At 31.1% G+C, this 12,745-nt stretch overlaps 1 protein-coding gene across 1 annotated transcript; it reads right to left on the bottom strand.

Moving 5' to 3' along the window:
- Window positions 1-1,293: 1,293 nt before the first annotated feature.
- On the bottom strand, window positions 1,294-5,709 carry LOC109791987 (heparanase-like protein 3). The gene is made up of 9 exons (XM_020351360.3): window positions 5,228-5,709; window positions 4,607-4,643; window positions 4,281-4,464; window positions 4,024-4,169; window positions 3,198-3,428; window positions 2,916-3,105; window positions 2,708-2,833; window positions 2,251-2,350; window positions 1,294-1,956 (listed from the first exon to the last, which is right to left on the bottom strand). Exons 1-9 carry the CDS (start codon window positions 5,474-5,476, stop codon window positions 1,600-1,602), a joined length of 1,620 nt encoding a protein of 539 aa, XP_020206949.1. The 5' UTR covers window positions 5,477-5,709; the 3' UTR covers window positions 1,294-1,599.
- Between the last annotated feature and the right edge of the window lie 7,036 nt (window positions 5,710-12,745).

Genomic DNA, 12,745 nt, shown 5'->3' with positions numbered 1-12,745 from the left:
TTTAATTAAAATACTCATAATTATTAAAAGTCTCTAAAATATTTTATAGAATCCTTTAATTAATCAAAATACCTATTTAATAATTTTAGAAAATTTGGAATGTTACACTGAAGTGTGAGTACAATGTTTTGGCCATACAAGAGATGACGTTGTTTGGTGGATGTTGATTTGAAAAAAGTTAGTTAGATGTTGTATATATATGTACATGATTTTTTTGTAATCCCAATAACAAGTTTTATGTTTTCAAGTTGTTATAAGTAGAGACTATTTTATGCTTTCTACTCCTATACATATATTGTTGCATAAATATTTGGATACTACTTGCATGAAAATCCTAGGATAAGAGACCTTTATATTTTTCCAATGCTTAATTGTTGTACTATAGTAAATGTAGTGATTTATTGGGTCATTACACTCTTTGCTTCACTATTCAACTTAATATCATCAAAAGATTAATATAATTCCAATAAAGTCAATCTTAAATGAGGTTCTTGAAATTTAATTATAACTTTAATACTTTTAATTCAACTCTCTAAATGAGTATTAGACAAAAATTTCGCAATTAATACATGAATAGTATAAAGTAAAACCTTCCATCTTTTTTTTTAGAACTCAAAAATAATGAATATATGAATTAAACAATTTGAAAAAAAGAAACAACTTTCACACAAAAATGTGTCTTATCACTAAGAGTAAGATCAAGATTATGACAAACACAATATATATATATATATATATATATATATATATATATATAATGCTTTCCAATTTATTTCCAAAAATCACTTTTAAACTTCTTAATGTTTTTCCTTCCCATTAGAACCATTATTATAACCTTCATCCCTCACATCACAACATCAACATCAAGAGATTTCAACAAATCTTATAATTCATTAACAATCTTTTTTATTTTTCATGTAATTTTCCCATAACACGTGTAATTTTACTTTGTCATAGTTACTCAACTAATTTCTAAATAAAATTTTGATGATTTTGAGAATTTAAATTTGTACATAAGCTGTTATATTATATAACTTCAAAAATGGTTTTTAAGAAGAAAAAAACAAACAAACAAAAAACAACGCCCAAACATAAAGTTGTCCTCTAAGTCAACCCCTTCACAATTTGTAGCAATGGACATTGGCCTACATATTTTCTACGAATCGGGTAACATGAGGTTTCTAATTTTTCATTCACAGGGATAGAAGATGTGATTTTTTTACGTCCTTCACTATGACTCAATGTCCCATTAGTACATTTTGAATAGACGATGCAGCTTGGCCAACAGGAAAATAGAAAAACCAATTATTCCATAATTCATATCACAAGAGAATTACAGTTATAAAGCAACAAATCATCAATGTGCAGGAGGGGTTGACTCATCTATGATCTAGTGATGACAAGAATTTGAATTTGCCACCGACAATTTGCAATTTGTGATCACAATGATCTTAGTTGTATAAAAGCATAAAACCATCAAAATCCTAGTTCTCAGCCTAAATAATTGGCCTTCTCTTCTTTCAATAATAAAATGAAAACTAGTATATTTTCGAAGTGTTATTTGCTCAACCAATTTTGGTCTCGCCCTATGCCACCTAGCTAACCGCAAGCTGCAACGACTGCATCAGGCAAATGGGCAAATACAATAGAGAAAGGATCAACCCTTATTGGCTCTGATGAATTCACATATAGAGGCTCCAAAGAAGGAATATCACCATCTGAGTTTACACTTAGAGCGTTTCCATTTAGTACCATGATTTGGCTATGTAAATCCCCACCCTGTGGAGTTAGATGGTACTCTTCTCTGGATGTTACACTTGCAGCAGGTAGTTCCATCATTTCTGAATGACTAGACATCTTTCTGTGCCTCAAACTCTTGGCATTGTTGTTGAAAGTCACTTCAGCTTCAACAGTTGTGCTGCTGTCCAGGTTGATCAATAGTACTGTGATTCCTTTCTGTAAGATAGAGTATTAAATCAGGTTTCTTAGATAGCATGTTTGAGTGTCTCTTTATGGTCTTGTTTGGATAAAGTTTCCAATAAGTACTTACAGAAGTCATCTTATTTTAGTTTAACTTCTCCAGAGGTTGATTTTACTTCATAAGCTAATTTTAACTTATTGGAGAAGCTTAATTATTTGTCTTATAATTTTCTTCTTCTATAAGCGATGTTTATTGAGAAGTTTATCCATATTGGCCCCATATATGTATCCAAATCAATGATAAAAAAAAAAAAAAAAAAGTACACTCACAGATTGCTTTGCACAGTGTGCATAAGCTCGTATCTTTTTTGTCCCGGAGAAGGTAGTTGAGAGTACATTTCTTCCCATGAGTCGGTGCCAAAGAAGAGCACTGCAAAGAAGAAAGCACATTACCGCATAAACATCCTATACTGTGGATCTATTTTAAATGGGGGTCCCCTTATTGTATTATTGGAAATGGGGTCCTTATCAAATTAGTCAAAACTGTACATCAAGCAATTAATGAAACAAACATGACACATGTTGATTCATATCAGCTCAGGAAGAATGATACATCAATGAAGTATACTAAGCAGATGAGGGTCCAGAATTATGCTCCCCATTCATCAACAAGGAAATTGGGAACTGAAAATTGCGTGTCTCCCTTGCAAATTGGTCTTATAACTTATCTTCCATCCCATGACTTTAGCAAGGAAAATATGACAATGAAATTCAACAGTTAGTATACCTATAGTAGTCTGGATTTGGCTGGAAATTGGTGGTATTGAGTAAACCATAGTTTCCTCCTATCAAAGTCTGTCTGCAATATGTTTTAGTGTCATAAGCAGCTGACATGCCAAGCTGATCCAAATACCTGATTGAGATATGATAACATTAGACGAAATAATTGAAAGGAAGCCCAATTGGTATCTGAATCAAGGGGAGTTGGCACTAACCAGAAACTGTATACAAATGCATCAGATACAAGATGATGGCCACTATTGTAAGCCCCTCCTGACTCACCAACCCATGCTGTTGCTGAGGTACCTGTACTTGCAAGTAGGTCTTTGAGTCCTTTGAATGTGCTTGCCTCTCCATCAAGATAGGAAGGATCCAGAATTTTTTCCACAAGGTGGTCATCAACTCCTGTATATTAAGATAATGTAGCCTTCAAATATAATCAAATTCATGGGAATTGGGACATCATAAGGAATATTAGCTTGATTGGTGAAGGGTACCTGGTCCAAGGTTATAAATGTGATGGGTGATCACATCCAAAGATTTTCCAGATTTGCTTATAAATTCTTTGAACCAATTGGCATCAAAGAAACCTCCTGGTGCAATGACTAATGGTTTAGCTTCAACCTCTCTATATGCATCGTCAACTATGTGTCGTAAAGCAGTAAGATCAGACGCATATTGATCTGCTGTAACGCTTGTTCCAACTCCATTCCCACTCAATTCATTGCCTGCCATTGACAACAGCTCAATATGGTTAGTTATAGTTATTTCCAGAGGGAAATTGTAAATTTTATTTCTATTAAAAAAATAATTGAACAACATAACATCTTCATATCAACATTAGCATTTGTCGGTTTGAGCCTGATTAGATACAAACATAAGAGCGCTTTTGAGAGTTTTTTTTATTGAAAAATACTCTTTTTCTTCAATAGAGAAGTTCTAAAAAAACACTTCTAGACTGTATTCAAACATATTCTTTCTTAATAAAGATCACGTTTTACAATTTCTCTTCTCGTACAATGGCACATAATAGTAATACTTTGGTACATAGTTACTATTAAGAAGGGAATTTTGGAACATAACACATCTTTACAAAATCGACTTAAGGTGAGAACTGGACATCTGCAAGTGGTATGGGATCAACTTGATAAGCCCAATAAGTATGTGGTACCGAAACAGGTATGCGATTCAGTACTTTTACATTATTATTACAAGACTTTCTTTAAAGAAAACTTGGTAATTTCCGAATTTGATATGCAGGATTATTGAGAGAATTTTATAACCATGCTTTTGGCATTTGTAATAAGAGCAGCATATACTTACCAAGTTCCCATCCATAAATGGTGTATCCCTTTCCAACTGTGTATCGAATGAAGGACTCAGCATTGGTGTAGTTCCAAGGTCCCTTTGCAGAACCACCGTGTATTGATTTTCCAGCAAGAGCATTTAATCCAAAGATAATCTTAGCTCTGAAATAAACAGTTTAAAAATGACAACTCAATAATAATATATTTTTCAAATCAACAAGCTGTATCTATTTAGTTCAAAACACACGCACTTCAGGGAGAACTGAATTTTACCCTGCTTTTTCAAAAAAGTGGTTAAGTTCATCCCATCTGTGCAATGGAAGGCACCCTTGCGTGAAACCAAACATCTCAGAAGGCTTCTTAACAAAAGGAGTACAAGGTTGGTGATTATCTTCAGTGCCATATATTAACTTATCTTGCAAACTTCCACCTAATCTAAGTTTCAAAGGTGAAAAAGCTGCAGAACGTTCGGAAGCAACAATACCTTGATAAGCTTACAAAACTCAAAGAAATTATATAATAAATTACAAAGCAATGAAAGAAATTGATTTCTGCCAATTTTTATTATTACAACAATACAGATGTAAATTATCTCTTACCTTTCACTGCGTTTAAAAAAATCTTGTTGTTGAGGTCCTGAACGAGATGACAATTAAAAAATGTATAAGATTTTGAAGTTGGTCTTGTAAACTTATTAGAACAATTAATTTAGAAATGAACGCATTAAAAACATAGCTTCAAGACTAAAAGCTCAACCTAGAGTGAATGTCAATAAACCTTGCGAGGAAAATAGAATCAATAACCGGATTATCAGGAAGAAAAATAAAAGGTACACACTATTATCTAATCATGATGTGGTGAGAATCTTATCACCTTGTTCAACACCACAAACAATGAGTAGATAATGACATCATTTTTTTAATAAAAAACAAATATAATAATTTTTTTTTCTCTTTCTGGAATTATATTTTTTGCAGCTGAGCTGAGAGATCCCAGACATTCATTCTTGATTAAAACATCATTTCCAAAACTAAAAACATCATTAAACAGAGAATGACGGCAGACAATAAAAAAACAAAGTAGCCTGAGAAAAAAAAAACATTTTAAGTTTTATGTTCTGGAAACAAACAATAAGCAGCACTCATAATTCTAAAACCCACCATCCAGATTCATAAACCATTTGAAAAAAGAAAAAAGAAAGAAAAAAAAAGCAACAATACCAGATTGAGAAGAGAAGCAAGACCCCAGCTGCACGTCCCATAGTCACATTTCTCAGGAGGCCACCAATCCAATGTTGCACACACAAAATCATCATCAATAGTTCCAACCACAGATTTGTCATCAATGACAACAGTTCCTTTCACAGCTTCATCTCCTCTCACAGTCACAGTGTTACCAAAAATGAAGCTGAAGCATGTTAAGTGCAACAACCATAAGCAAAGACCCACAAGCTGAATCCGAGAACCCATTTTCAGAATCAGCTAAATTAAAGATCTTTATCTGAGTTCATGCATCAAGTGGAGAAGAGGAAGCCACTGAGCTGGAAAGTGAAAGTTTCACTGCAGAGTCACGTGACACAGAGACAGTGTAAATGTAAAGGAGATTGGTAATTTAATGGCACCAATTTTCTTTGCTGCAAAGACTTGTCTTTACAAAAGTTTACTCTTTACTGCAAAGACAGTTCATGTATGTGTACATTGCAAGCCCAAAGATTTGGCACTTATATATATCGTGGCCTCCTCAATAAAGTATTAGTTTAGAGAGACATGTGAGTGGAGAATTTCATAAATCTTTGCATAAAAATAGTACATGACTGCGAAATTTTATTTGTTATGTGAAGTAGTGAAAATTTGTTGCTACTCATTTATTTTAAGAGTTAATCACCTGTACACTCTTGTCAGTGTAAAGTTTTTTTATATTGGTAACCAATTATTTCTTTTATTTATGTCATGTCATTGTTAAAAGTAAATGTGTTTATACTGACATGGCACATTAAAAGATATAATTAGTTGTCAGTATAAAAAAATTTTGCACTGACAGTATTTAAGTGATTAACTCTTCTTTTAATATCTTAATGCTGCACAGGAATAAATTGTATATTAGGAGATAATAGGAAAGAAAGTGGATTATGAATAATGCTTAAGGATTAAGTGTGCCTTTAAATAAAAATTGAGTAATCTACTTTAATTTTAAAGTAATAGTTTTATTAGTTTTGCATTTCATGTATATGAAAATGAAAATACACGTTCTAATGTATTAAAATAGATAACTAAATATATCCTAAATCAATCTATAGAAATTTTTTTATTGAAAAATGTAACTGGATATTTTTTAATTTTATTGTAGTTTTTAATAAAACTTCTTAGATTAATTTTTTAACAATTAATAAGACTTTTTAAAAATAAACTATTTAATGAGTGAAATTTTATATTTAATGAGTGTATTTTTTATTTTTTAATTAATAATGTAAAACAAATTAAGAAAAATGTTAGAAATGTTATTAACACTTCTATAACATTTATTCTGAATGAATAATTTGGATAGAAGATTTTATTTTTAATAGACTCCTTAATGCATGGAATGTTTTATTTATAATTTTATAATTTTTAATAATTTTAATCTATAGTATATAATAAATTAACATTTCTATAACATTTATCTATAACATCTATAATATATAACAATAGATAAAGGAGATGTTTTCTTCCCAACTATTTTTTTCTCTATTTTTTTTAGATTGTTTTATTTTTAAATGTTCTTATTTATTTTTCACAATATTTTAGAACATTCTCATTTACTTTTACAATGTTTCTCATCAACAATTATCTCTATATTCATCATTACTTACATAATTTTCCTTTTCTTTATTTTTTTTCTCCTTTTACTTTTTATTTAAATAAAAATATATTGTGACACATAGTGATAGACATCAAGATATCAAAGGCCTAAGCACCCAAGTCCAACATGGGTCAATCATCCAACAAAGGCCCAAGAGAGAAGTGAAGACCCCAACTTGGCTTAATGATTATTATTAATCCAGCTAGACTTTTGACCGTTAGCTTTGTATCTCTATTTTTCCTTAAATAAATGGTCTTTTTTTAGCTAATCGTTACTTTTTGTTTTATCTTTAATATTATTGTAAGGTCATGGGAGAGTTATGAATGGATATCTGAAGTATTATTGTTTATAGAAATTTTCTCTTTTCCTTCATCTTTTAGTTATCTCAATAGTCATAGACATGTAACAAAAACTTTTCCTTCTTAGTTATAGAAAATTTATTAGAAGTTTCGTCACTTCTGTCACTTCCCTCATCAACATGCTTAAAGATAAGACTCTTACATGGCCCAAACAAGTACAAATAGCTTTTACATAACTCAAAGAAGATGTTAAATCAAAAGATGATCTTGTGTTAAGACGATCTCAAATCCATCATGTTTTAATGATAGCAAACAAAATATTTCCTTTTGAGCAAAATCAATATATGCAAAGATATACTATATCAAACAAAAGGTGAAAAATATATATCATTTGTAAGATGAAAGAAATCAAATGAAACATGCAATTTGTCTCTATGCATTAAATGAATACTTCCAAATGAGACTAACATTAAATTTCATTAAATGTGTTATTTCTTAACAAATCGAACGAGAGAGATGTCTTGAAATCATCAAAAGTCATTAAGGAAGAAAAAGACAAAATATATGTGATGTTGGTCCCAGTAGAACACGAATCTAGAAGGGGGTTGAATAGATTTTTCACTTAGATGTCTTATTATGGTCTTTAAAAACCTTTTCTTATTCTCTTCTTTCTTATCCCAGTTACAACTAATCAAATTCAGATTACAAATCAGTAATAAGATACAAAATATCAAATATAGCATGCAATGGATCAAATACTCGTAATCCAAATTGATTTTAGAAATTACCTTCTTTCTTTTATTATTACCAAATTGCATATATTATGAACTAAATATGAACAACAATTAATAACATATAAAGAAACATTTTCTTGAAATTCTTTTTAACAAATATCACAACATGATAGCGGAATTATATCAAGAGATGAAGGTTAAAAGAGAATTACACAATGATCTATACTAGTTCAACCATACAAGGGCCTACATCCATTTTCTGGCTTAGCACACCACTAAATCAAGTCATTCCACTATAATATTCTTTACACACACCATGTACAAGCAATATTACAATCAGAATGAAAATCATACACAATCTTGAATCCTCAAGATTTCACAAACAAAGATTGTTGCATCCCATAAGAATCTACTTGAGAAAAACAAAAACCAGTCTCAAGATTTCTCTTAACTCTTCTAGAGACCCTATCTGAAAGAGTAACACAACCCAAAAGCATAAACAAAGATCTTATGATCAAATAGAATACACCTGATATGTGTAGAATGATCTTGTACAGAGATTAGCTAAAAAATTATTGAAATCTTTTAAGAACTTGTCTTCTTCAATCAATCTTTAGCACTTGTATTCTTTCTAAAATTTTTTTTGATATTATCTTGTTCTAAAATGTTTTTCAGAGTATTATTTGATATCTCTTTTAAGTTTTTGAAAAGATTTATACTTATAGAGCAAAGAGGATTTTAGCATTTAAAAATTTCATAATAGTTGTAATTTATTACCTGTGAAGGTAATCTATTACCAGATTTTTAAAACTAAAACCACATTGATTTAGAACATATGTAAAATCTACTACCAGACATGATAATCGATTAACCTGTGCTTTTTAGTAAGCATAAAACTCAATTTGTATAGTGGTAACCAATTACTAGAATGGGTAATCGATTAACCCGATACTAAAAACACTTGTTTCACTCAAAAAATGAAAAACATTGAGATACGTTTACTAAAAGACATGTTTTTGAAAAGAAACAACATAACAATAAAACACATACAAGCTAAGTCTTATGAAACAACCAATACAATATCCTTTTAACATAGGCCAAAAATATAAAATGAAGCAAACTTAAACAAAGCTACATCAAAACTAAAACTACATCTTCAAAAAGGCTTCAGACTCAACACATGAAAAGTAAAAAAGCAAAATCCTGGATATCACAAAAAAGACTCTACAAAAGACTGCTCTATGATGACTTCAACTACTCTACGTTGACATTACTTCTACCATGCTCAATTTAGAAGGAAATGATGATAAGTAACATGCAAGATCAGATAAGAGATATACGCTTTATTGAAAGACATTTAATGCTCCCATTAAATGCATCAACGATAATCTCTAGAATCAACAAGGAAGATAAGCGAAGCAACTCGTGAAGAAAATTGAAAGTTTAACTCAAAGTTGTTGTAACAGTCATCTACTTTGAAGCTACTATAAAAAGATCAAGCCTTCAAACAACAAAAGAAGTGTTGTAAATAGAGAGAGCAACATATACTGAACAGAAGTAATATGCATCAGGAAGTTTGTATTTAGAAGCATATTGAAACATACAGAGTTGAAATACTACAAAGAAGCTTTTCATTGTGAATCTTATACATAGCTCTTTGTAGATTACTTGTGTTTTCTTGAGTTTTATTAGTATCATGTGATATATTAGCTTGATTTATTCTAGCGAGTCATTTTGGTCTTAATTGTAAATTTTAGTTAATTTTCATAATGTTTTTTTGTTTTGGCATTGTTTCTTATGCAGGCTATATCCAGAGCTCTAGATATTGGATTTGGATATTCTTGGTGTCCCTGAAAAGATAAGAGAGAGTTATACAACTTCTCTTTTGGAGAAAAGGCCAATTTAGACTTTAAGTAACCCAAAAATATATTACAATGTTGCAGCCTGACACATTATTTTATTTTTATTTTTAGAATGTAATATTAGGATTTGTTTAATGATATAATTAATTGATTTAGTGGGATGGACCTTTAATTACTCTGATTAGACCCATTAGTGTAGTCTATAAATAAGTGTAACACATTTACACTTGACATCGTATACCTTATTTTTTAGAAATTGTGTTTTTTTCTCTTAAAATAAAAGTTTCTCAAAATTCTTTCTTTTTCTCTCTCTCTCTCTCTTGGCTTTTCTCTCTTGCTTAAATGAATTGGTTTGTTACAATATGATTATGATGCGTGGCTAGTTTGTTAATCGATTCTAGGTTTCAAAAACTACGGTAAAACTCGAGTAATTGATATTTTTACCAAACAAATTCTCTTTTTCTCTTCTTTTCTGTTTTAGGTTTAATTTTCATTCTTCTTGGTTGTGATTTTTTTTTTTGGATCTAGAACAAAGATTGAATATTAACATTAGATCTAAATTTGGATTTAGATTTAGATCTAAAATAACTTAAATTGCCTAATTTAATCGTTCATCGTTCTTGAGTTTTATTAGAATTGTGAGATTGCGATTATGTTTCATGTTTTGATGGAATTCATAGATCTATATATTTTTTTTTATTAAGTTTGTGTTGAATAAGGTTGATTGAGAATTTGAATTAATTGTTGAACTATGAAAATTTTACCGTACAAGTTGAAACCTTGAATCGATACCGATTAAATTTTCAATTCTTAATTCTCTATTTTGTTGATTAAATATTATTTTGAAATATTAAATCCCCTTGGTAATTTTGTGTGATAAAATACAAATTAAATTTACTTATGTCCTTGTGAAGAATGACCTAAGTTATTTTCTGAATTGCAAATTTTTATGGGAAATCTAGTTTGCTTTTGATAATGACTTGCAATGTTATCAGTAGTCTGAATACATGGCTATAAAAGCAAGCTCTCGATAATGCCTTTTATACAGAAGCAATCTTGTATCCTTCCACTGGTAGATAACATGTACTCCAACTATAGCTCACGTTGCTTTTTTACTACTTATTCTTGCAACATATTTTCCTCCTTAGTAGCCAATTTGTCCTCTTTCTACTTCTATTTCTTTTCTTCTTGTAGATATAGACTTTTGGTGCATTTCAGACCTTGCTCCTCGTAAAGCTTCGTCTTGGGATTATTTCTTCGAAAATAGTGGACAAGTGTGTTTTCGTCTAACAGTTTGTTGAAATGAAAGTAGGTGAAAGAAGAAGTTTTTAAATAAGTAGTGTTTGAGAAATAGAAAAAGGTATGCACAAATTTTTATACTGGTTCACTCAATCTGAGCTACATCCAGTCTCTTTCAATTGAAGGGTTCCACTAATCACAGGATTACAAGTATTCTCAATCACTTTTGGCTCGTCAACCTCACTTGTCGATGCTAGTATTCTCAACCACTTCTGGTTCTCCAAGTATTCTTGACCACTTCTGGCCCGCTAGCTTCATTCACTAGCGCTAGTATTCTCAAACCACTTCTGGTTCACAAGTATTCTTTCAACCAGCCTCTTCAAGCTTTACAGTAAATGAAGGTGTTGAGTGTGTTTGCAACTCTCACAAAAAGGATAGGATAGTTTCTACAGTCACTAAGGTGCGTAACCTTAGTTTTACAAGAATAAGTGTCTAAGTGTTTTGTTTACTCTCGTAGAGAGGATAGACTATTAGCAACACTCACTAAGATAAGCTATCTTAGTTTTTACACAGATATACACAAAATGCTTTGAGAAGAAATGTAGCTTATATGCTCTTTTCACTTTCTTTTTCTTATTGCACGTTTTTTCTACTTCTCTGTTCACTACTTCTTCTTCTTCTTTTCCTTGATACTTATAGCCAGTTGATAAATCTATCCATTATTTGAATTCAAATTTTCCCGTTGGAGCGTAGCTTCATGTCGTTGTAGATGGAGGCTTGTTCATGGCTATGTAAATCTTTTCATTTAATGCATTTGATCTTGCATTAAATGTTTGCTTGTATACGTGAAGTCCTTCTGTGTAGTTGATTATTTCAATGTCTGACTTCAATCATGATCTAGGCATATTTTTACTTTTCTCATCAGTTTAGCTGTTGAGGTGCTGTCTTTTACTGAAAAGTAGGTGTCCTTTCTCTGACGCACACAGCTTTGACTTGTGAATTCACACTTGCCTATTTTTCTTCTTTCTATATTCAGGTTTGATGTCCTTCTGTGTTTCTTGTATGATTTCTCTCAATATAATTAGTGGACTTCAGATGTGCTTTATTATTTTTCGACTGCGTCTGGATACACACCTTAGTTTTGATTCTTCGTCTGATCTTGACTACCCTTTACATCTGGTAGAGATGACTTCGCCTGCTTGTTTGTTAGGCTCTATCTGATGATTTATCCAATCTATGTTGATGTTTAACCAACTTTCGTCCCGTTCTTGACTTAGTCTCATATGATGCCTGTTTTGGTCTTACATCTGATCCCTCAGGCTTCATCTGATAGATTCGTCTTATCTTATATTTTCTTTAGGCCTGGATCAACCTTAGTCTTGATACTAGCTTTGCTATCGTTTGATGACTTGTTCAATTCGATTATGCTTGATCATACTTTGTCCTTCATTTTTTCCTAAACTTATTGTTATCCATCTGAAACACTAATGCATATGTTAGAAATAACAATATGTATTATATTTGACATATTCAAAACCTCGGTGGGAATTGCGAATGCGCTTCATCTAACTTAACACAGAGTATGATGATGAGTCATGAATGGTGATGAAAGTTGGTTTTGATGAAAGATAGTGGTTTTTATTTCCTTATGTGGTGGAAAGGTAGGTGTTTCAGCCTGTGTTTTGGTTGATGATGTTGGAAGGGCTTGTTGTGGTGGCATTTGGATATATTGGGTGGTACATGGGCCTCATAAAGAACGTTAACTT

Source organism: Cajanus cajan, chromosome 2 (assembly GCF_000230855.2).
Source record: "Cajanus cajan strain Asha chromosome 2, NIPB_CcT2T_4, whole genome shotgun sequence".
NCBI classification, from domain to species: Eukaryota; Viridiplantae; Streptophyta; class Magnoliopsida; order Fabales; family Fabaceae; genus Cajanus; species Cajanus cajan.
The sequence above is the reverse complement of the archived record's forward strand: the minus strand, read 5'-3'. Positions and strand labels throughout refer to the sequence as shown.